The sequence below is a fragment of the Lepus europaeus genome, chromosome 1 (genome assembly GCF_033115175.1).
Source record: "Lepus europaeus isolate LE1 chromosome 1, mLepTim1.pri, whole genome shotgun sequence".
In the NCBI taxonomy this organism is placed as follows: Eukaryota; Metazoa; Chordata; class Mammalia; order Lagomorpha; family Leporidae; genus Lepus; species Lepus europaeus.
The window spans coordinates 1,714,330-1,738,618 of NC_084827.1; the positions used below are offsets into that span (position 1 = coordinate 1,714,330).

Sequence of the window (24,289 nt, forward strand, 5' to 3'; positions counted from 1 at the left end):
AATTCCTGAGCATTCGTCCAGACCACTGAAATCCAGATGTTTGCAGACGGGCTCCTAGCATCAACGGGGAGCAGCCAAGATGGAAAATCGCCTCTCGTACTGCTTCTCGCTCCCGTTTCCAGGATGTCTCCTCCACTCCTCAGTGACCCCCAGTGGCTCCCTGTGACCACATGAACCAGTCTCTGCATGACCAGATACACGGCTCCCCCAGCAGAGTCAGTTCTGACGGGTGTGAACTGTACCTTCACTCCCCTTCCACGCGCTCCCGCACACGCCGCTAGGCGATGCCTGCCTGTGGCTGAGTCAACAGAAACATTTTCTCTGCAGATTAAATGCAGTCTGTGCCCTCCCCAGTGCAGAGAGGACTGGGTGATTGGACCATCACTCACTTAGGAGCTTACTTCCTTAAAGATCAGATGCAGCGACTGTGTGGCCGTGCTAACGGGGGGCAGAGACCTAAACAGTACGAACCAGCAGAGAATGCAGGCTCCATCCGGTGGAGGCTGGAATGCATTTTTGCTTCTGAGTGCCTGCATCTGATAGCTGGCACACATTTTTCCAAAATTAGGTAATTAGATGTGTCTTATTTGTTCCTATCCCACCACCACCATGCTATAGGATTAAGTATCTCAGCTCCCCAAATCATACCCCATTTCCTCTCTCTCAAGGTTTCGGGGGAGCAGACACACTGGTCAGACGGGGGTGGGGGGGAAGACCCACAGCTGGAGTGACCGAGGGAACGCGGATGTAACAAGCTGTCTTTCAGCTGGCTGATGGCTAAACTGCAAGGCAGCGCCAGGGACCAGCTTGTTAAACACCCACTGAAGCAGAGCCCCCAGCCCGTGACCCAGTCATCCCACTCCGAGCCGCGCACCCACCCCAAGCCCCACACTGGGCGCCACTCAAAGGCCCGTCGGGTTTGGAACAAATGCGCACGCCAGGGAGCCCCACGTCACAGTGGGCAAGGGTCCCCTTCAGCCACACACAGCAGCCTGTGTCCCACAGACACGCTGTGGGGCTAAAGCAGGCACACAGGAGGCCCCCTATCCGCGTACTCCTCTGGTGGAAAGTTCTAGAAAACAAGGCAGCCCTCACCTCTCTTGCTACAAGTCAGAACATGCGCTGAAGGCAGCTGTGACTGGCAGGGGACACGGGTGCCTCAGAGTTCCGGAAAGTTCTGTGTCCATCTGGCACCAGTTACCCAGATGAGCCTGCTTTGGGAGAAGCTACTGGGCTCTCCCTTGTGTTTGTGTAACATCTCTCTGAATGCTACTTTTCCATAAGGAGGAGGGCAGGGCGGTGGGGAGGGAGAGGTGCACAGGACTGTGGGAAAGCTTCAAATTTCAAGACCTGGATTCGGTTTGGACTTTGCCATTCACTAGCGTGCGACCTCGGACAAGCCACTTAACCTCTCTCTCTCTGCTTTTCTCATCTATAAGACAGACAGCAAAGCTGCTCTCCCACGTTACAGTGGGGCCGAGGCCCACGTGGCACTGTGGCTGTAAAAGCGCCCCGATGACCGCGGAATCCCTGCGGCAGGTCGGCACGGCCCGAGCAGGGCCCTCAGAGCGGCTGGCACCGGCGCTGGGGCGGCCGGACTGGTTTATGTTCCTCAGGGCAGCTCCTCACCTGATCCCTTAATGGCCAGGGCTTGGGTGCAGGAGCACCTGGGATAATCCGTGTGGCTGGCCTTCCCACGTGGATATAAACAGATGCGGAGAATCCGCTCCCGATGACTTGCAGTTCCACATGCGTTTCCACAGCTACACCGGCCACAGTTTGTCAACCAGCACCTAGGACTCCCGGCCATCCGCCGGGGACGTCAAGAGAAGGTCCCTCCCCACCTCCCAGAACCAAACCCTCGTGGCCTCCTCCCCGGCGCCCGAAACAGTCCACTGCACGCCATCTCAAAGACAGACGGCGGTGCCCCACCCCTCGCTCCCCATCCTGGAAACCAGTTGCAAGGGGAGGGGATCTGCTTCGGGTTTGTGGCCAAAAGGGCAAAGCTAAGGTCACCACATTCGCCACGGGCTGGTTTCATGTTATAGTCTTGGGTTCCCCGGAGAGCCAGCCGAATGGAAATCTTTAGTCTTCCCATGGCTGCTTGGCCCCGGCTGGCCCAAGCTTAAGCGCTTTCCAGTGCCCTGCTTCTGGACAGCAGGGCTGGCGTGATCCGGCCCCTCTGGTAACGCCGCAGCCAGCAACACAAACACCATGTGGTGCCACGGCAGCGACCGCTGTGGAGAAACGAAACTGACGCCGCTGAAACTTCCGGTTCCTGCAGCAAAACAGGAAAATATTCATTTTCCTAGTAGGTTCCTGACTCCCCAGGAAAAACCTCATGGGAGCAGTGGCATTTTCCTTTTCTCGTTTATACCACACGTCACATCTGCACCCACCCCAGTGTGTGGTATTTGTATGTAGGAGGGACTCTGTGTCTAGCTTCCACAGAGAATGAGCCACCGAAATCTAGATGTAAGACTGAGAGATTAGGGGCCCAGCAGGCTATGCTGCCACCGTGACACCAGCATCCCTTGAGAGTGCCATTGCGAGTCCTGGCTGCTCCATGTACAATCCAGCTCCCTGTTAATGCCCCTGACAACAAAGCGGAAGACGGCCCAAGTATTAGGTCCCCTGCCACCCATGTGGGAGACCACGATGGACTTCCTGGCTCCTGGCTTCAGCCTGGCTCAGTCCCAGACCATTGTGGCCACCTGGGAAGTGAACCACTGGATGGGAGATCTCTTTCTCTCTGTAACTCTGCCTTTCAAACAAATACATCTTCTTTAAAAAAGAAAAGTGAGATTAATAGGAGGGGTCTCTTTCCATAGTTCCCTAATCATGATGAGCTTACCCTGCTATATTTCAATATTGGCTTATATTCTACACCCTATGAGAGAAAGACCAAGAGAACCAGAAACTTAGAATTACACGTCACTGTGCACTGAACATCAAATACAGTGACGGAACCGTGGATGCAGAGTGTGAACCACTAGGCAAAATTCTGGCTTTTAGTTCCTACCTTTCCTTCTAAGAGCACAGCTACTTAGCTTATGAAATGAGTCCCAGCTGAAACGAATTCTGGAGGATTTTAGAATTGCTTTCTTCCTTGACACATCCATATTGAGCCGTTTGACACAGCAGGGCGCCTGCCTTTCAGACGAGCCCGGAGCCCGGGGCCTTCGGGGTGTTGTGTCCGTAGACTCAGAGCCTTTCTCCTTCATCGTCTTATTCATCCCACCTGCGAGGAGGGTGGAACTCACGAGCCCCATCCTCAGACAAGGCGACCTGTTGATGTTGCCCTGGCAACTGGCCCAAGGCCACAGCTGACTGGCGGGCAATGGCTCCACACCTGAGCCCTGCCCTGTGCCTTGGCTGGGGGATCTGTGGACTCCCAGAGGCATGAGCAAGGGGAGAGGGGAAGGGGGAGGGGGGAGGGGGGAGAGGGGAGAGGGGAGAGGGGAGACGGAGAGGGAGAGGGAGAGAAACAGGTCTTCCTTGTTGGGAGTGAGGCAGGCTGGTCTGATTTCAGGATTCCTCCCAATTCTGAGAAATTTGGCTTTTGCGACAGGGATCAGGGCGCACCTGGGGGACACTTGTTAATGTTACCTTTTGGAAACAGAGACGCCAAAGCGCTGCCTGGCTTGAAATCAGAGTTCCGCTCAGACCCCGCCGTTTCCCCATCACGGCAGGCCAAGCAGTCCCGCCCTGGCCTGCACCAGCCGTCCCCATGGTTAGGTGCTGCAGGTGCTGGCAGAGGGCCTGGGGGTGCCAAAGGCGACAGTGTGGGGCGTGCTGGCTGCCGCCCTCCCCACCTGGCTGTGCCTCCAGCCTCGTCTTCCAAGGAAAGAGCTTCTTGACTGAGCGTCCCTTCCTCTCTCTTTTGCTTTCTGGTGAGTCCGGCCCTCCTGCTTACAAAGGAAATCAATGTGCTAATGTTTCCCAAAGAAAACTACAAAGCATCCACGTTTGTAAAGCGCCTCTTCAGTTGCGTTTGTTGGCAGCCCACCACCGGCCCAGCCCGCGCCCCGCAGCCAGCTGCCTATCCTGAGTTCACGCACTCCTTCCAACGTGCCCCCAACGGCTGCCTCTGATGGGACACCTTTGCCCCCCCTGCACCTGCAAAATGCCACCCATCCAATTCAGTCTCCGACACCTCAGTGACTCACAATGTGATCCAGTGTTTTAGGTGTTCACTATGGAACACTTTAACCCGCCCACTGCAAGGGTAGTGGACGCCCTAAGCGCCGTCACCCAGCTTCGACAAGTGACAACGTGGGGCCACGCTAGTGTCTGATTTGTGCACCATTCCCCACTGCCAAGCTTAAACACAGAATCCCGGTGGCACACCGTGTCCTCCGCAAACGTTTCCATGTGCATGTCTGAAAGATTACATCTCCTTTAAAAAAAAAGATTTTTGGCTAGCACCGCGGCTCACTAGGCTAATCCGCCGCCTGCGGCGCTGGCACCCCGCGTTCTAGTCCCGGTTGCTCCTCTTCCGATCCAGCTCTCTGCTGTGGCCTGGCAGTGCAGTGGAGGATGGCCCAAGTAATTGGGCCCTGCACCCGCATGGGAGACCAGGAGAAGCACCTGGCTCCTGCCTTCGGATCAGCGCAGGTAGCAGCCATTTGAGGGGTGAACCAACAGAAGGAAGCCCTTTCTCTCTGTCTCTCCCTCTCACTGTTTGTAAATCTACCTCTCAAATAAATAAATCTTTTTCTTTTTAAAAAAAGAGATGGATGGATGGATAGATAGATATGAATCTTCCATCCCCAAATGGCCGCAACTGAGCTTGGCCAATTGGGAGCCAGGAGCCAGGAGCTTCTTCCAGGTCTCACGTGGGTGCAGGGGCCCAAGCACGTGGGCCATCCTCCACTGCTTTCCCAGGCTTATTAGCAGGGGCGGGACTGTAAGTGGAGCAGCTGAGTGGGGTGCCAGTGTGACGTCAAGGCGGAGGGTCACCCCCTACCACAGCTCCGCCCTCCCTCTCCCCCAGCGGCCAGCCCACCCGCATCCCAGCAAAAGCAAAATGAACCGTAACTCCCTAAGTGCTCCAAATACGCAGCTGGGTTCCGAGCCCCCGACTGAGCCACGACTCCCTCACTGGTCTGCTTGAACCCCCGTCCGAACACACCCACAGGCTCTCCCTGGAGAGACACCGCTTCGGCCCGCCCCTCCTCCACCTGTCTGCAGCCAGCCGGCCAGAAAGAAGCTCCCACGGGGCGGCGCGGGGTTTCCCGGGGTCTCGGGTGCCTGGCGCACGGCCGCTGCGTGCGTGGCCCGCGCTGACTCCCCGCCAACGAAGGCGCCCCGACAGAACCCGCCTGCGTTCCCCAGCTGCCCACGTCCAACCTGACGCTGGCTTGGCGGCGCTTCCCCAAGCGACAGCCCCGCACCTGCCACGCGCAAGGTGTGCACGGCGGGGGCTGCCAGTGGATGAGCGCAGGCAGCCAACTTCTGCTGCGAGACGCTGGGTCCGCCGGCTATGCCGTCCGTCCGGCTCTCCTCGTCCTGCCTTCTGCCATGAAGACTTGGGGTGCAGTGTCCTCCGAGGTCTCCCTGGGCATGGCGGAGGCCTCGTGGACCGTGCGCTTGCTGCCCTCTGCTGGCGGCATCTGCTCAGGGCCCCTGTGGCCCAACGAGGTCGCCGGAACCGGCCTGCAGGTGCCTAAACCGCGGAGCAGGGGCCTCCTCGGTGCGGGCGCCAGGCTTTAAAGGGACAACCTGCGCCCGGGCCCCGCCTCGGGCTGGCGGGTGGCTCCCTGGGGAGGGGGCCCACGCGTCCTGTGGATCGAAAGCCGCCTGGCGGTGGGGACATACGGCCACAGCCAGCACGACCGCAGACAGCCGAGGCTACAAAGCTCTCAGCCCACCCTAAAAAGTGTTCTGAGTTTAGACCTCGCGCAGCCTTGCAGGAAGACCAACTCCATCCACCGTGTAAGGACACTGCCCACACCTGGTCTGGTCTCCGCCCCTCTCTTTTCTCTCTTTAATTCCTGCATTTAAGACTCCTTGGTGGTTGCTAACAGAATTCAGGATGTCCCTAAGGTGCCGCCCACAGGCGGCGACTTACCCATGCTGAACTTCTGCTAGGGAGAACTTCTTTCTTTGCCCAAGACCCACACTTGCAGATGAGTCCCCTCGGGCCAATCAACCAGAGGTCCGCAGGGCCAGCGTGCAGTCTGGAACCCGGTGCAAAACGAACACGTGGGACCTTTGTTCAAAGAGCCTTTCCTAGTTCACACAGCTCTCTCTTCCTTGGTCCCTGCTCCAACTTGGCACAGGGGCTTTTGGTTTCTACTTAGAAGTTTTAAATTATTAACATGCATTTTACCATTCGTCTTGCTATCATGCCAATTCAGCATTGAATGTGAATATCAAAGCATTTAAGTCCTGTGCACAGTCACTGAAATGATACAATTTGTAGTTTGAGATCCACTGGCCGGAAGAAACACACCCAACCGAAACTCACGAAGCTGGAAACACACCCTCCAGGCCAGGACATTCAGGAGAGGCTGGGAGAGTCCAGACCCCCAGGCACCCAAGGGCCCTGCCAGCCACCAGACCTGTGCTCCGAGGCCCCGGCCAGGGAGCAGCGTCTAGGCTAGGCGACCCAGGTGTCTCCCCTTCCCACAGGCACGCCCCCATCCACACACACTGTGACCACCGGGGGTCTCTAAGCCTCTGTGCCGTGACACACTCAGTACCCATCACAGCCTCTGCCAGTCCCACCAGGTAACTCGTGTACTGCCAGCCTGGGCCGTGTGTGGCCACCATCACTCCCGCCCAAGCCACAGCGAGGTATGTGTGGGTGCCCAGCACGTGGCTGGGAGTGGAGGGCACTGGTGACTAAGGACCAGAGCAGGACAGGGTGGGAGAGCGCAGGCAGCTGAGAACTCATCGGGGGGGGGGGGGGAGCAGTGGCACCAGCCAGGCACCCAACACGTGCTCTTTGTCCCTTCCAACTCCCTTCCAAACACAGATCCAAAGGTAAAGTTATTACAGTTCTCCAGGGAGCAACCACGGAGCCTAATCCCTGAGTGCGGAGCTGTTCTCACTGGTCACCTGCTCATCCAGTTGTCCTTGTTGCTCTGGGATGGAGGCGGGGTCGAGTGATAGCCAGGTGCATTAACGGGTGGCTGGATCAGAAGCGGAGCAGCCAGGACTCAAACCAGCACCTCCATATGGGATGTCAGCATAGCCACAGTGCTGGCCCCGGGTTGAATCCTGAACTACAAAGTTTTTTGAGCCTGTCCATTACGTTGTACCATTTAAGCAATACTTCTGCTCCTGGCACGTGGCCCAGACACAAAGCTTTCCCACCTGCATACCCCCTAGAGCCGCTCTGGGCCCCCTCATTCGTGAGTGGTCCTCACTAATGGGAGTGGGAGAGCTTCACGAAGACCAGCCGATCCTTGTTGGTTTTATTCTAAGGCGGAAATAGGAGTGAGTGTTCGGCACAGCAGTTAACATGTCCCTCGGGACACCTTCATCCCATATCAGGGTTCCTGGGTTTGAGTCCCAGCACCACTCCCCAAACTGCTAACAGCAGCGATGGCCCAAGTAGCTTCCTTCCACCCAGGTGGGAGACCCGGATGGAGTTCTTGCTTCTTGGTTCTGGTCTGGCCTAGCTCTGGCTGTTGCTAACATTTGGGGGTCAGCAAATGTAAGACCTCTCTTTCTCTCTCTTTTAAATAAATAAGAAGTAAATAAATTTTAAAATTATTTTTAAAATATTTATTTATTTGGAATGCAGAGCTACAGAGAGAGAGAGGTCTTCCATCCATTGATTCACTCCCCAAATGACTGCAATGGCCAGGAAGCCAGGAGCCGGAAGCTTCTTCCAGATCTCCCATGTGGATGCAGGGGCCCAAGCACTTGGGCCATTTTCCGCTGCTTTCCCAGGCACGTTAGCAGGGAGCTGGATGGGAAGTGGAGCAGCCAGGACTCTAACAGGCATCCACATGGGATGCTGGCGTCGCAGGCAACAGCTAAGCCGCTATGTCACAATGCCGGCTCCAGTAAACAAGGGTTTGCATCCCAGCAGGGCAGCCATGTGGCAGCTCGGGATTGTGAAGGGCTCCCCCTGCAGGTGGAGCGAAGCCACGCAGAGCCTATGCACGGAAGGAAGGCTGCCTTCTGCTCTGGGGAGGGGAAGGAACAGAAAAAGAGAGTTCCCCAAACTGAAGATCCTCCTGATTGGCATCGCCTAGTAGTTGAAAAAAGGGAGACTGTCACCTACCAAGCAGGCCGCTCAGTCCACCTCTGTGGGCAGTGGGGCTCTGAGCCCGGGTGGTGGGAGATCTCTTTCCTGGGGCAAACCAGCAGGGCAGCACATTTACTCCCATCCCAAGCACTGGTGCTCCCACCCCTGCAGCCGGGGGTGGGAGTGGAGTGGCAGGGTGCTGTACGCCAGTGCTACCCAGAGGATGGTGGGGACCCCCAGCACTTGCACTCCCTGATTTCCCAACCTTCCCTAATACGAGTGTGAAGTGGGTGTCATTGTTGTAATTTGCATTTTTTTTTTTGACAGGCAGAGTGGACAGTGAGAGAGAGACAGAGAGAAAGGTCTTCCTTTGCCGTTGGTTCACCCTCCAATGGCCGCCACAACTGGCGCACCGCGCTGATCCGAAGGCAGGAGCCAGGTGTTTATCCTGGTCTCCCATGCGGTGCAGGGCCCAAGCACTTGGGCCACAGCAGAGAGCTGGCCTGGAAGAGGGGCAACCGGGACAGAATCAGGCGCCCCGACCGGGACAAGAACCCGGTGTGCTGGCACCGCTAGGTGGAGGATTAGCCTGTTGAGCCACGGCGCCAGCCATAATTTGCATTTTTTACCATGGCAATTCAATTCTCTTCTGTGTCCGTTTGTCTCCGGCAACCACTTTTCTAGTGAGCTAACTTTTCTTGCTGATTTATAGGAGCTCTGTGGAGTTTTGTTACCATTAATCCTTCACAGATACTGCCATTTTTTGCCTATTTCACTGTTTGTCTTTCAACTTTACTATGTACCAACAGCCACCCGTATGGCAGCCCCCGTGCGCCTCCGTGTTCCCACCCAGGAGCTGGGCAAACAGCAGCGACACTGGTTAAGCGAGGCGATGGGTGCGCAGCTCTCGGTCGGCCACGTCCTGAGTTGGCAGCCGCAGCTCCGCAAACTTCTGTATTTCACACTCGCAGCCCCCAGCCCCCAGGCACTGCCTGCTTGTCTCCAGCAACACTAGGGCCCGAGAGTTAAGCCCGCGAGAACGTGCGGAGGGATAACTAACGACTTCTTTGACCCCGTGGCACCGTCACTTGGGTGCTTGCTGACTCTGAGCAGCCCGGGGAGACGCTGAACTCCCGGGGAAGGCTCCGCTAACACCAACCTCTTCCTCCTGCCCCGTTAGCCAGCCCTGGAGTACTGCGGCCTGCAGGAGGGCCTGCCCTATCTGGACATGGTGATCGCAGAGACGCTGCGACTGTACCCGCCGGCTTTCAGGTAAGCCTGTGTGCCCCGGGCTCAGACGCCCGGCCCAGTCGTCCGCAGGCAACTGCTCTCTCGAGGCGCCGCCTGCCTTTTCAGACGTGGCCTTCTTCCCCAACCCAACCCGGTCTCTTTGGCCTCCGAACCTTCAAGGACTTTTGCCATAGCCCCTGCCTGTTCCTTCACTCATCCGTCCATTTAGCAACTGTTTGCGGAACATCTAGTCCGTGCCAAGCACTGGGAAATCTAAGACAGCAAAATCCCCCCCTGCTGACCCTCAGCAGGGGGCTGCTCAGGGCCTGGAAGCTTCCCTGTGTGCAGCAGCCCCGCCTGTCGTGTGCTTGGGGCTCCAGCAGCACACTGCCCACCCAAGAAGTCAGAGTCAGCGAGCCACACCTGCCCCTCCCTCGCTCCCCAGCACATCCAGCTGTGACTGTACCTCGTGTGATATTCCTGACACATTTCCACACGCCGTGACACGGCACGAGGGTAAACCTGTCACACTGACCTGGAGGGGCGAGAGTAAGAACCAAGCCGTCTGCTTCTTTTGAGCGCCACGGGGTGCCCACACGAGGCACCTTATGGAGAAAGGCATCTCAGCCCGGGGCCCCGGGCACTTAGAAAGACGGAAACTGCGGCCCGAGTGCGAGGTCTAGAAACAGAAGCAGCAGGAAGCATTTGGCTGGATACTGCAACCCCCTTCCCATGCGTTTATGAGTCAGTACAGCACAGGGGCCACAAGCGGCACCTCTGTCATTTTTAAAGAGGAAGGTGCATGATTTGAGGGTATCCCAAAGGGATATTTCAATCCAGAAGTAATAGAGTCTAACCGTAGACAGTGTCCACGACGTGAGGGCCACAAGCAAACAGAATTGCGAGGGTGTGAGTGCAATGCATGGTTCCCACACGCACGGCACTGTAGTTCTCTTGGGAAGGGGGGGGGCAGGACAGAACCAGGGGGTCTTCTGACACCAGAAGTTAGACCGAATCGACTGCCTAGGCCTGACGTCCCTTTTGGTTTTTTTCCCTTCGCGATTTGCAGCCAGCTTTCTTCCGTGGGAACCGTGGGCTGCTGGTATACACATTCAAATGAAGTCCCGAATGTAACATTCAGTGAGGACGCAGAACAAAGACTGCTCAAAGGAAAGACCTTGCCTGGGCCCCAGAGATGGCCGCCTCACTTCACACAGCATCCGTGCTCCGCGATGACGTGGGGCGGGCTCAGAGGGGCAAGGCAGCCTTGGCCCTGCCAGGCCCTACCGAGGGCTCTGGTACTACTCTGGGCTTCTCTCCCCTACACGGTGGGAGGCTGGAGGTGGGTCTTTCATGCCAAGAAAGAACTGAATGGAGGTGGGCCAAGCCTATGGCACAGTGGCTTAGGGATTAGTGCCCCAAGTAACCCAGGCCTGGAAGGGGTCTTGGTAAGTAGAACGTGTCTGGTGAGCAAGCCATTTGCTCAAGGGAGCAACCTGTTGTTCCGGTAGGAAAGCTGTTTGCACTCATTTCCTGAAGCAAACCATGAGGTTATTTACTGATTTAGAGTCTTGCCTTCCCGGAGCACCCAGAAGTCACAGCGACACAGATGGCCTCGGTGCTCAGTCCCAGGGGTCAAGTTACATTGCTACAGGTAGGCTTACTTCTCAGCTTAGATCGCTGGTCCACACCTTACAAGGTCAAGCTGGAGAGAGCTGTGCCAGCTTCCAGGTTGCAGGGAGTAGAGACTCTCATGGTCTCTTGAGCCGTGAGTGTCTAAGACACTTTGGTGAGATGAGGGCACTGGCACTCTCCTAGCCATCGGAGACGTCCTCATGGCGGAGACCTGAGCTGAGAGATCGGGGCATGGTCTCACTGGGACCCGGGACTGTAAACCCCTGGCCTAGGCCCAGCACCCAAAGTAACTGGACAGGCCAACACCGGCACCGCTTAGAGGTGGTCCTCAGTGCCCCTGACCTGCTCATGGCCTTAACCCAAACACTGGTCCTGAACACCTCTCCCCATGCACCCGATCACTCCCAACCTTCCTGCCTTCTCTCCTGCCCAGGGCTTCCTGTCACCCACTGCCCTTTGCCCTGCACCTGCCTGCAGGTGCCACACAGGCACCTGGGAGTGCCACCTGGCTCCAGAGCCCGCCCCTACCAAGAGCTGCCGTTCTGGTTTCCGTGGGAAGGCCGGATTGGAAAACAGGCGCAGAGAGATGAGGATGGAGGTTAGGGAGGTAGCAGTAAAGCTGGAGACCGGTGAGGACTCTGCAGAGGGGAGGCTTTGTTCCCGACTCGCCAGGCTGGTGCGGGGCGCACAGGACGACACCCGCCCTTTTCTGTGCGGGTTGACTGAGGGGCCTGGGGGACACATGAGGGAAAGGTCTGAACGGAGAAGTAGCAGCCCGGGGCTCCGGCCAGGGGCTGGAGTAAGAGGCTTTCAGGCGCAGCGGAACCAGCCGAGAGCCACCAGGATGTGAGGGGCTGGGGGGGCAGAAGGGCCCAGAATGCCAACGCCAATGCCAGTGGGCTGGGGGGAGACAGCCAAATAGGAGGGAACTCAGCCAGTGGTGCCCTGGAGAACCAAGGAGAGAGGGCGTGTGTGTGCGTGAGAGAGAGACGATGATAGGGCCACAATGGGACAAAGCAGTAACAGTGGGCGATCTGTGAAGCATCTGTGTGCTGTTCTCATTGTTCACCTTGTCTGCAAGTTTGTAATTATTCCTAAATGGAATTAAGGGTGGGAGGAGAAACAGCAAGGCCAAGGCCAAGGCCAAGGCAATGGCGTAGAAGGGCCTGGAGGGGCCCTGCATGGTGTGTGTGGGAGGTGAGGGCTGGAAATGGACGCAGAGGAAGCCTGAGGGTGAGGGCGGGCAAGGTAAAGGGGCTTGGCTGGGAGAGGGAGAGGCAGGGGCCAGGGAACCCCCTCCCTGGGAGGTAGCCTCGTGCCGACCTCCAGACCTACCAGGGGCTCTTCTAGGTCGGCACCGCGGCTCAATAGGCTAATCCTCGCTGGCCGCAGCGGCCATTGGAGGATGAACCAACGGTAAAGGAAGACCTTTCTGTCTCTCTCACTGTCCACTCTGCCTGTCCAAAAAAAAAAAAAAAAAAAAAAAAAAAACCAGACCTACCAGGGGCTCTTCATACTTGGCCAGGGAGTGCATCGAGTGGGGACGGGGCAGTAGCACCTTTCCAGCAGAGCCTAGTGTGTGTAAAGATGGCAAGCCCCTGGCCAGCGCAGGGTAACGGGGCCCTCTGGGCAGAGGGTTGGGCCTGCTGTCCCCTCAGGCCCTCCAGTTCGCCCTGTTCAGCATCACCCGGGTCTCCCCCAGGTTCACACGGGAGGCAGCCCAGGACTGCGAGGTGCTAGGACAGCGCATCCCTGCAGGCGCTGTGCTGGAAACTGCTGTGGGCGCCCTGCACTACGACCCGGAGCACTGGCCCAATCCCGAGACCTTTGACCCCGAGAGGTGAGCACTGCCCCATTAAACGGCCCTGGGGGGATGTGAATGGATGGGACGGAGTCTCGGAGCAGACTGGACAAGGCCCTCCCCGGACGCGGCAGCTCAGACATCAGCAAGGCATCCTTTCCAGGGGAGATAACAGAGCTCTTTTTGAAGCCCCCAGCTGAATCCAGACATGGAGCATTTGGCAGCACTGCACATAGGGAACAAGGCAATTTCAAATGGTTGTCTTCTGTTTTTCCAAGCCAGGGCATATTTTTAAATATGCTCTGAAAAACAACAAAATATAACTTCTTTTTAAAAACTGAACTCGCAGCTCTGCCAAGCCATAGATCCGGCTCCATTTCCGGGAATAAAACGCATGAGATCAGCAGGAGGTCGGGACCCTCCCCTCTCACCGACAGGGACGCCAGACGCCATCCATCGGCCAACTGCACTTGTAGCCCGAGCAGGCTTCCTCATCCTGTCCCTTGTCAGGGGCACTCCGTGTCCCGATGTCCCTCCCTCCAAGACCGGGCAAGGCCGGGCTGGCCAGCAGCTGGAATCCCCACCCTTAACGATTCCAATCGACTCAGCCCGGCCGTACCCTGGGAAACCGTGGGCAGAGGGACCTGGAGGAACCTCACTCCACCGCTCAGCAGCTCCTGAACACACGGTGCAGACAGTGACTATGAAGAGCAGCTCTGAAAACACAGTAAAGCCCCAGCCCTACAGAGCCGCTGCAGGCCTTACCACATCACAAGTCCAGAGGTGGTGAGGAGTGAGCCGGCTGGCACATGACGGCGACTGCCACAGGGCACACGTGGCAAATGCTGAGATTCGGGAGCACAGTGAGCAGCTCCGCAGAGGGGCCTCAGCCGTCCCAGTGCTGCCATGTCCCATGGTCAAGGTCCCAGGGCTCAGGCCAGCAAAGCAGACATAGGTAGGGGAGGCAGCTGCCGATGTGGTGTCCACACAGCCCCAGGGAGGGCTGGGGAGCTGGCAGGTGCCCGGGGAAGGGGGAGGGAGACTGCAAAGTCTGCAAAGCAAAGGATGACACGGCAACCTCTGGCCACAGGGGAGGCCAGGGCCGTGGTCAAGCCCTGGGATTTGGGATTGCCGACTTGGGCTTAGTTTACCCTTCGATGCTGGGTGTGAGGGAGCACACAGGAGACTGGTGACATTCCAGGGAACTCTGACCTCAGCTGTGCCCTCAGGGCTGTGCAGGCTGGGGGACAGAGCAGGACTGAAGCTCAGGGTCCTGCAGCCACTGCACTAGAGCCTCAGGGACAGTCCAGGAGGGCACAGGAGTCTAGTGTCGAAGCGGGGTTTGACCCCCATTTGGAGGACCGACCTCGGAGAAGTTGCTCAGCCAGAGGCCTGCAGCTAGAAGGGGCAGGTGCTCCTGGCCAGCTCTGACTTCACTCCAACCTGTAGGTTCACGGCGGAGGCCCGGGAGCAGCGACGGCCCTTCACCTACCTGCCCTTCGGGGCCGGCCCCCGGAGCTGCCTCGGGGTGCGGCTGGGGCTGCTGGAGGTCAAGCTGACACTGCTGCAAGTCCTCCACAAGTTCCGCTTCGAAGCCTGTCCTGAGACTCAGGTGAGGCCCTGCGGACCTGGGTGGGGAGGGGGGTTGCCCCTGTTCTGGGTGCCAGCGCCAGGCCGTGCACGTGAGCGGTTCCTTAACCTCCCTTGCTCTGTCTCTTTCAGTTTTAAGATGCTTTCATTCATTTGAAATAAGGACTGAGAGAGGGCGAGACAAAGAGGTCTTCCATCTGCTGGTTCACTCCCCAAATGGCTGCAGCAGCCAGGGCTGGGCCAGGCCGAAGCCAGGACCCGGGAGCTTCATCCAGGTCTCCCACGTGGGTGCAGGGGCCCGAGCAGTTAGGCCATTGCTCGCTGCTTTCCCAGGCCATTAGCAGGGAGCTGCATGGGAAGCAGAGCAGCTGGGGCTGGAACTGCCACTCCTATAGGGGACCGGCACTGCACGCAGTGGCTTTAACCCGCCGTGCCACGAGGCCAGCCTCGGCCGGTTTCTAGATTGTAAACGGGGACAACGGCACCCCATACCTCTTACTGTCACGTGGGACGGAGTTAACATCTGCACTTCTGTGAGCGCCTGGCGCGTCCTAACCCGAGCGTGTGTCAGACATTACTGTACTTGTGTCATTCCCTGTACAACAGGGCTGGACCTCACTGCATGGTGTCTGCAGCTGTGAAGTGTGCCAGCCTGTGAAGGGGCTTGGGGTGCATGGCTCGTCCTACAGAAGCCAGGACACTCCCTGGGGCTCCTGCTCACCTAGCATCCTCTCGGCTTGGAAGGGGATCGGAGGAGCATCAGCTCCTTGCACGGTGCTCCCAGCTGCCACAGCCGTCTCCCTGTGGAGACAGTCACTCCCACGTTCCCCACGTGCAATGACACCCATGCTCCCCTACAACATGTACCTGCATCCCCACGTCCCAGAGAGGCACACAGGTCCTGCCCTCACCCAGACACGTGGGCCCTCCACAAGTGGGCCTCTACCACTTTCCCAGCCCCACAAGAGCTCACACCACATGCCACAGGCCCAGCCGTGGGGCCAGGGAGCTGGTGTCAACATTTGTCACCATCACAGTAATCCCAGAGTGAGCTCCACCATTCCCACTCTTTAGATGAGGAGCCAAAGCTCAGAGAGGTTGAGGTCACACAGCAGGACTGCAGGGTTAAGACTGTCATTGTCATTGCTGGGCCCTCTGGCATCTGGCTGAATGCCAGGCCCATGGCAGGTGCTCGCTCCATTCAACAGCCAGAGAGTGAAGGGCCAGTGCAAAGCAACGCCTGCCGGGCCCCCAGCCCTCCGTCTCTGCACCTTGCCAGCTGCTCCTGACACAGCCAAACCAGTGTTCTCCCCACGCCTGCAGCCACGCTGGTCCTGCCACCTGGACAGAGGGCCTGAGGGATGAGGACACCGAGAGACTGGGGGTGCCTCTACCCAGAGGAACGGACAGGCTGCTGGTCCCGGAGAAAGAATGAGTGGTTGGGGTACACGGAGGGGCCAGGCCAGGGCTGGGGAGGGGAAGCTGCCGAACCCAGGAGATGGAGGGCAGAAGAGAGGAGCAGAGACCCCGACGTCTCCAAAGCCCAACGTGAAGGACTTCCTTTTGGAGCCTGACCCTGGCACAGAGTGCAGCAGCCCAGACGGCGTCCTGAGATGCTCCCCAGCTCAAGGATAACCGCATCCCAGAGCCTGCCGGACCCAGGGAGAGCCCATTCGGACTTCAGGACGGGGCCCGAGCTTGCTCTGCATCCCCAAACGTCCACGCGCAGAAGGCCCGCCCCGCCTCCCTCAGCCGCTCAGGCCGCTGCCCCAGCCCTGACAAGCCCCGGACTTCTCCCATTCCAGCCGCACAGGCAGATTCCTTCAGGAATCCCTCCAGACTTTGCCAGTCCTCAACTTCCCTCTCCTTTTGATTTCGACTCTCACGGCATTTTCGGTTGGCTGGACCTATGCTGACACAACAGGCACTGGCCTCACCTGGCCATTTACGTTTTAACCGCAGCCAAATCCAAGCACAGGCTCAGACCTCCTTGTTTCCCGGATGTCCACCTTGTGCGGCCCCAGACCCGCACATCAGCCACGGAGTCGCCGTTTCACTCGGGCTCCTGGGCAATTCTTGGACTGCTTTGTTTAGCCCAGTCTACTGCTGTCCTGCCTTTGAAGGGCCACCAGACCACAGCACGCAAACAGGCGGCAGCAGGAGCCGCTCCCCGGAGGCACCTGGCACAGAGAGGGGCTGCTCGGCCGCTGGCTGGGGACCAGGGCGTGAGATACGCAGGGAAGGGCAGGGTCGGTAGAATAACCCTAAGAGAATTTTTAGGTGTTTGTTCATCTTTATATCTGGAAGGCAGAGAGACAGGGAGAGAGATCTGACATCCAACAGCTGGGGCTGGAGCCAGGAGCCAGAAACTCCACGAGTCCCCCGTGTGGGCGCAGTCCTCGACACACTAGCAGGAAGCTGGATCTGAAGCAGGCGCAGAGGCAGGACTCAGCCCCAGGCACCTCAATATGGTGACTCAGCCCCCTGAGCCCCAACACCACCCCCAGCTGGAAGACCTCGCTCCGTGTCTTCCAGTCGCGTGACCCTGGGCAAGTTTCTTGCCTCCCTGGACCTGTTTCTTCACGTGCAATGTGACGTGCTCCTGCATATTCCCCAGACCTGTGCAGTGGGAGGAAGGCAGGCCTGAATGTGCTCCTGGCCTGCGGTGTTCTGGGAACATGGCCAAGAGGGGTGCTGATGTTATGAACGGGGTGCTGTGGGGGCCCCAGGGCTGGCCACAGGAGGCAGCTCTGCTGGCTTTTCAAGGAGCTCTGGTCCAGTTGAGGTTCGTTCTCCGCTTACTCCTGGCTGGGCCGCTCCTCAGCCCACAGCCCCGTATCCCCAAGCCCTGCTGCACGCCCAGCGCTGCCCAAGTTTTGCTGTCGATACGATGAACCTGACAACTGTTCATTTCGTTCACTGTAGGTACCGCTGCAGCTGGACTCCAAATCCGCCCTAAGTCCAAAAAATGGTGTCTACGTCAGGATTGTGCCCCGCTGATACAGAAGGCTGCTGGGAAGGGGGTCAGCTTGTAGCAACAATACCCGCAAGCCAGTATGACGGGGGCACCCCCAAATTCAAAGAAAATCTTTGTGTGGAAATTCTTATTTTTGAGAAAATATTGACTAATTAAAAGGGTGCCTGATATTCAAGTATAAAAGAGGTTATTTACATTTTACTAAACTCTTAATAAACATGTATCACACATGATTCTGACCATGATTGAACCCTGAGCTAAGACTCTAGTTGGATGGCTGGTGAAAGGCAGTGAAAACGTAGCTAGGACAAAATGACTGAGAACGTGGGGTTCTAAGGCAGCCCTGGCCTCAGGGTGAAAGGCATCCACAGTGCGGGGCAGCGGGACACGGGGAGCCTCCCGACAGCACCAGGCCCTGGCTTTTCAGCCTCCTGCACACCAGAGTGACCCGCACCAGCGGCTCAGCCTCAGGAGTGCCTCCACAGCCCTCGTGTGCCTTCACTTCCCCAGGGAGGGTCTGTAGTAAGTTTCCAGACAGAAAAATGATACAGGTTGAAATCTAGTTTTTAAAACCAGAATTCTATCTTTTAATTTGGATCAAAGATTGAAAATAGAGGTGAATGTTAGTAAACCTAGTTACTAAGAGTCACATTCGGCAAAGCACTTGCAGAGGGAATCCAGGTCTGCCAACAGCAGCTGTGAACAGGAAGGCCGACGAGACCAAGGCTCTTCTCTCCTCTGCTGGACACGAGCGGCCTTGCGTCTCAACAGCCTTAGCGGACTCTGTGCACCCTTTATGCTGCCAACACACCTTTAGCGAACAGCCACTGCAGGAGAGCTGGCTCTCTCTGCCTCCTTCAGCACAGGCACGGCACTGCTTCCCCCAGAGCTCCCGTGCAGGGTGCCCCTCCTCACTGTCTGGCCTCCCCAGAGGAGGGCACCTCACCCCCACACTGTCCCAGCCGGTACTTGTCTCAGAGGTCCCAGAGAGCCTGTCACCCGCCCCACACCCTGGCTGCCACCACCTGCCCTCTGCAGCACAGCCCCCCTACAATGCCTGGCCAGGGGCTCAGCCTCTGGAGGAAACCAGATGTTCCCATGTGCCTAACAACCCCACAGCCACCCCAGAACTTCAGCCCAACTCAGCACTCAGCTCCCTGCTGGAGAGCACAGCCCCCATGATCTGGGCCCTCCCCATCTTGCCCCACTGTGGCCCCTGGGCTCTACGCCCCGAGCCCAGTGCTCCTCACCTTCCCCATCCCCGTAGTCCCCATCTTCAAAAGCAGCGCTGGAGGCTTCCTAGTGTGCAAGAACTACTGGACCCCCTGCCCCTCTGCTGTCTGAACACCCCAACTCCTAGCTCTGCCTAAAACCTGCTGTTCACGCCCAACAGCAACCACCACAGGGTAGGAAAGGGCAGGAATTGCCCTGGTTGGATCTGCCACAAAACCTTCTCCCTATACGCAACTTAGGTCCTCACAAATCCCGCTCAACCACATACATGTCCCTACCCTAGAGCCTCCCCTGTCTTTGTACTAAACATCTGCAGAGGTATGGTCACTCTGGTAACCTAACATCACGATGTCCACTGCACCCACCGGGCACCCTCGGCCACAGGGATCCCATCCTGTCACCCTTCCACCCACACCTGTGTCCCATTCCTCTAGCTCTCAGCAGGCACCTGACATTTCAGACTTTGACAGACAAGTGTCTAGTTCCATGTCTCTCCAGACAGCCCTTCGCCCCCTTCCCAGCTATACTGCAGCAGGAATAATGACAATCACAAAGCAATGAACGAACTTCAGGACTCACCAGGCTGTGGGGAAAACGCTGGGAACTCTGAAGATAACAGCATGTGCAATTATGAGGCTGGCCCTGCTGGTGGTAAGGGTGTTGCTTCTTCATTTTCTGATCATTTAACTCAACTCACCTGTGGCTTCATTAACCACATTCGCTTGCGCATGGCTTCAAGTCACTCCTAAGATGGAAAAACTAGTTAAACAGCCTTGGACCTGAAAACTCCAGGACCAGCTAGCAAAAGTAGAAGCATCGAGTCACTCATTAGGAAAGTGCCAACTTCTCTGCCGTCTGGACATGCTGGTACCCAGGAAGGCTCCCACAAGCTGTGCCATGAGGACACACAGCAAGCCACACTGTCCACTCAGGGCGAGCCTGGGTCTTGTGAGGTCGGAAACTTCCTATAGATGGGGGCATTGCAGAAAACTCACAGAAAAGTAGAATTAAAAGCTAAGTTCATTTTGATACAAGAAAATTTTGAAAATATGAGAGGTCTTCAAAAAGTTCATAGAAAATGCATTATGAAAAAACTGTGCATTGCTTTCAGTAATTTTTTGGCTTCAAAATAAACCCTCATATATATATATATATATATATATATATATATATATATATATATATATATGCATTGGGAGAAAAAAATACCAATATATAACTTCTACAAATTTTAACAAAACATATGATCATGTCCCATATTGCTAGGCCCCTTCCAAAGGCCCTCCCTCGAAGGGCAGCCAGTGAGGATCCCTGAACCTTCGGCTTCGTCGGCTCCTTGATAAACCATATACAGCCCAGCCAGAGCCAGTGACACTGGCTCTGTGACATCCCCATTGTGGTCTGAGTATTTGTTCCCCTTAAATTCCCATGTTGAAACCCAACACGACGGTGTTGGGAGGTGAGCAGGTTACGAGGGTCGAGTCTTCACGATGGGATTGGTGGGCTTATAAAGAAAGTCCTGAAAAAGACTCTTGGGCTCCCTTCCATGATGTGAGGTGACAGAGAGAAGACAGCTACCTATGAGGAAGTGGGCCCTCAGAAGACACCAATTCTGCAGGTACCCTTGATCTTGAACTTCCCGGCCTCCAAAACTGGAGGCAATAAGTGTCCACTGTTGACAAACTATCAGTCTGTGGTACAGCAGCTCAAGCTAAGATCACCCACAACACCCCAGAAAGTGCCTTGTCCCCAACAGGTGCTCAACAAAGAATGCGCCATGGTCTTCAGCCAGTTCAGATAAATATTTTATTTCCATACTCTTGTGTGACATTTGCAGCACAGATATTCGATCTCAGGGGGACATAAAGCCCACACTTGGAGGGTGCTTGGAGATAAGGTCTGGGCACTTGAGACCCAAGGGTCCTGGCAGGGGCACTCATCCACACCGCCTGCCAGGGTCAATGTGCTTCCTCTAAGTGATAACCGACCCCCACCAGGACAAGGAGAAACCAGCAGGGGCTTGGTGACACCGCTTGATGCCATGACACAAGCCAAACAATGCCAGCGCCTAGGAGCATCCACTGCAGAGCTCTCTGGATTAGTGCCAGAGCCACAAACAGAAGTGATGGTATTGCCCTCGGCCACCCTTGGTCCTCCTCTACCCGTGGCCACTGTGTCATGCTGACAAACAGTAAAACAGAGGCCACAAGACCCTGGAAAACAGAAGCACTGTAGAGACAGAAACTCGCAAAAATTAAAAGAAATCCATAAAATAGTGTATAGAACCCTGTACCTGGTGCCAATATGCAGCAAAGTCAACAAAGAGAATAAAAATCCATTATTAAAAAGCAAAAATGGGCTCCCTACAATCACTGCTGGCGAGTCCACTAGGGAGCCCAAAAGTGACTTAAAAGTGAAAACCCTTATCAGCAAAAGATTAAGAACGCAACTTCATCGAGAAGTCCACATTAAACAGTTCATTAAAAGTTATTTTGTTTCTAAAAACCCCAAAACCCGAACTCTCACACAGCTCTTGCAAGGCCCAACAGGGGCCTGGCAGTGCTCACTATCGATTACCAAACAGAGAGCCCAGGGTGGCCAGGATGGAGGCCCCAGCCACAGGCCTGCAGGAGGTCGAGTACTGGATGAGGTACTCAGGGTAGACCTGGTGCTTCTCAAAGACCACAAAGATGGACGGGTCAGACATGCTGTTCACGCAGCTGTCATAGAAGGCGCTGCTCTGGCCGTCCTTCGCGGGGGGGCGCACGAAGGCCGCGTTGCCCCTGATGAAGTCACCCACCAGCACCCGGGCCAGGAACATGGAGTGGATCTGAGAGTCAGACTTGCTGTAGTGGTGAGAGTAGGCGGCGTCTCGGGCAAAGTAGCTCCCTGAAATGACACACACGGCTCCTCTAAGCACCAGAGGGAGAGGGGCCGCCGGCCTGCTGACGCAGTGCCCTGACGGTGGACAACGCCGTGGCCTCTGCTCCTCTGTCACTTTCTTCACGTTTCCCTCACAGAGAGGCCTCTGATGGGGCAGGGGGGCAGGAGGTCAGAAGGGGCGCGTCACACAGACAGAAAGCTCACGTTCCAAATCCATCATTCAAAACCTACAGGTCTCTACGCGCACTGCTGTTTAACCCCGAGCCTCAGTGTCCTCAGCTCAAGGGTGGGCATGCCCCCCCAGCCTCAGGGAGCGGCGTGAAAGTGCACAAGATGCCACCCTGCAGCCCTCTGACAGCACCAGCAGCCCACAGTGCCAGGCACGGAGCGTGCCAGGTGCAGACCCAGGACCATGTTCAGATGCGCAAGCCCACCACTGGCTCTTGTCCCTTAGGCCCCAGATACCACCGTGTTGGGCTGAAACTAAGGAAAAAATTGGAATCTGGACTGCAGATGCCTCCATTTCCCAAGTCTGCTCACCACATTGTGGCTGGTTCTAGAAGAGAACATCTTTGTTCTTAGGAAGTGTTAAAGGGTGAGAAGCAGGATACATGCCATCTACTTGCAAATGATTCAGAAAAGAAGAAAGAGGTGATAAAGCCAATATGACAGAAGGTTGAAACTGATGAATGTAGGTAACATTTAACAAGTTAACAGATATTATTTTTATATATACACATGCACACATTATTTTTGCAACTTTCCTGTGAGTTTGGAATTATTTCTAAATAAAATTTAGAAATAAGTTAAACAGGAACACACTTAGTAGCTAGGATGACAACTTTCCACGACTGTGTCTCGGGTTTTCAGGTTTCTATTCTAAGGAAATCGCAGAGGTACAGTCCTGGGACTCTATCAGGGCTGGGCAGGTAGCCCCTGTTTCCCAAACTGCTATCATCTCCCCCCAGGGCCTCTGCTCACAGGGAAGCAATGTCCTGACTGGGCTGGGCCACCCTGCCCCTAGCTACACACAGAGGCAGCAGAGTAAGAGTGGGTGTCCCCAGAGGACAAGGGTGTCCACACAGGGGCCAGGCCACCACTGCTCACTGACTGACCCAGCTCATCACCTCAGGCTGGAGCCCCTCAGGCTCCTCATCAGCTGGCCGTAAGACAGTTTCCTGGGCCCCAGGAAGGTGGCTTCTGCTGGTGGGGGTTGTCCTCGCCTTACCCTTGCCATAGGAAGTGCCATGAAGGCCACAGACCCGCCAGTCAAAGTTCTGCTGGCAGATGGCGTCCACGAAGCTGGTGCTGGTGCCGTGGAACAGCTGCCTTTCATCCACCGCCTTCCCTCCGTTTTGCTTCTCCATCTGCCCTCGTTGCCTGGAATTGCGGAAGAGCGTGTGCTGTGTGTGGGCCCGGGCCGTCAGAGACAGCCTATCTGACCGGAAACACACTTTTTGCCAAATAGCAGAAGTGCCACAGACCTGAGATGCAGGGCTGTGGGCCAGGACATGGCAATGAGGACAGAGCAGGGGCCCCGGATACAGCAAAAGGGAAACCTCCCTTCCACAGCTCTGGGCCTCTGCAGGCTCCTCAGGCTGCCACACACAGTGCCTAGCAAGCGCCCAACGCCTCCCCGCCCCTGTTTCTGAGCGAGCTAAGCCCGGGAAGCTGGGCAGTGGGAAAGCAGGAGCTGCTGGTCAGTGGGTCTCAGCAGTGGTCTCCCTGCTGCTGTGACCCTGACTTCATCCTGGCGCAGTGTGGAGGACATCACCCCAGCCAAGGAGGACACACCAGCAGGCTCCAGCCTCCACGGAAACCTGCCGTGGGCTTCTTTTTCACACGGAGAAGGGACAAGAACATGCTGAGCCTCTGGCCCCAAAATGAGGCCCCTGCTCTCCAGCCGCAACCTTGATCTCCTGCGGCTCAGGTGTCCCGAGAGAGGCAGAGGGAACAAGCCTAAGTGTTGGCTTCACCGTAGTCATGATAGGAGTGGAAGCTCAGCCCCTCATCTCTACGAGGGGCTATACTACCCCACACCCCACAGGATGAAGTCAGGCAAAGCAGACACACAGCTCTGAGCACACAGCAGCATGAGGCTTTTCCTGGAAGCCTGGGGCATGCTTGGCGAGCAGCTAGTGGGGTCAGGAGACATGGCCGCCAGCCCACCAAAAGTGAGTCCCACGCACCACTGGTAAACTTCCCAGAGGGCCAGGTTCTGGACTCGCTCGATCTTCTGAACAGAGTAGAAAGGCAGTGTGCGGTTGAAGAGGTGCCAGACCTTCTGATACTCCTCTGAGGAAGAGTGGAGGGTGATCTTCTGCAAGGAGCAACATGTTCAGCAGGTTACCATCAGTGCGGAGTACAGGCAATCCCTTCCCAAGGCTGACAGCACATGCTACAACTGCAGAAGCAAGGCAGTCGGCTGAAATCGCCCTCAGCTGCGATCTCTGCAGGCACAGGATCCTGCAAACCTTCGCCATTTCCCTCGTGCGCACTGTGAAGCCTGCCCAGATGTGTGCCTGGCATGTCTCTGCTCCGCTCTTCCTTCGCACAGAGGAGACAGCACATCTGAGATCCCGGGGCTGCTGTTCAGTGTCTGAACTCCTCCAGAGCTTAGCACATCCTGCCCGCACTACGGGAAGCTGCATGTGCTTTGCACGGATTCCATGACAGGAGTCCTCTCAGGACAAGGATCATCAAGCTGTGAACACCTGTCTGCCCAGTGCTTGGC

General features: G+C 56.6%; 2 protein-coding genes across 2 annotated transcripts in view; one reads left to right on the forward strand and one right to left on the reverse strand.

The window, feature by feature from the left end:
* The window catches only part of TBXAS1 (thromboxane A synthase 1), a 180,409-nt gene extending 162,888 nt beyond the window's left edge, over positions 1-17,521 (forward strand). Inside the window, exons 10-13 of the mRNA XM_062176025.1 lie at positions 9,387-9,478; positions 12,774-12,911; positions 14,322-14,484; positions 17,388-17,521. Of these exons, the coding sequence (XP_062032009.1) occupies positions 9,387-9,478; positions 12,774-12,911; positions 14,322-14,484; positions 17,388-17,462 (468 nt within the window). The 3' untranslated portion in view covers positions 17,463-17,521. The remainder of the gene's footprint in view (positions 1-9,386; positions 9,479-12,773; positions 12,912-14,321; positions 14,485-17,387) is intronic.
* Positions 17,522-20,463: 2,942 nt separating this feature from the next.
* The window catches only part of PARP12 (poly(ADP-ribose) polymerase family member 12), a 41,547-nt gene continuing 37,721 nt past the window's right edge, over positions 20,464-24,289 (reverse strand). Inside the window, exons 10-12 of the mRNA XM_062177244.1 lie at positions 23,745-23,875; positions 22,784-22,935; positions 20,464-21,561 (exon numbers count right to left, since the gene is read on the reverse strand). Of these exons, the coding sequence (XP_062033228.1) occupies positions 21,239-21,561; positions 22,784-22,935; positions 23,745-23,875 (606 nt within the window). The 3' untranslated portion in view covers positions 20,464-21,238. The remainder of the gene's footprint in view (positions 21,562-22,783; positions 22,936-23,744; positions 23,876-24,289) is intronic.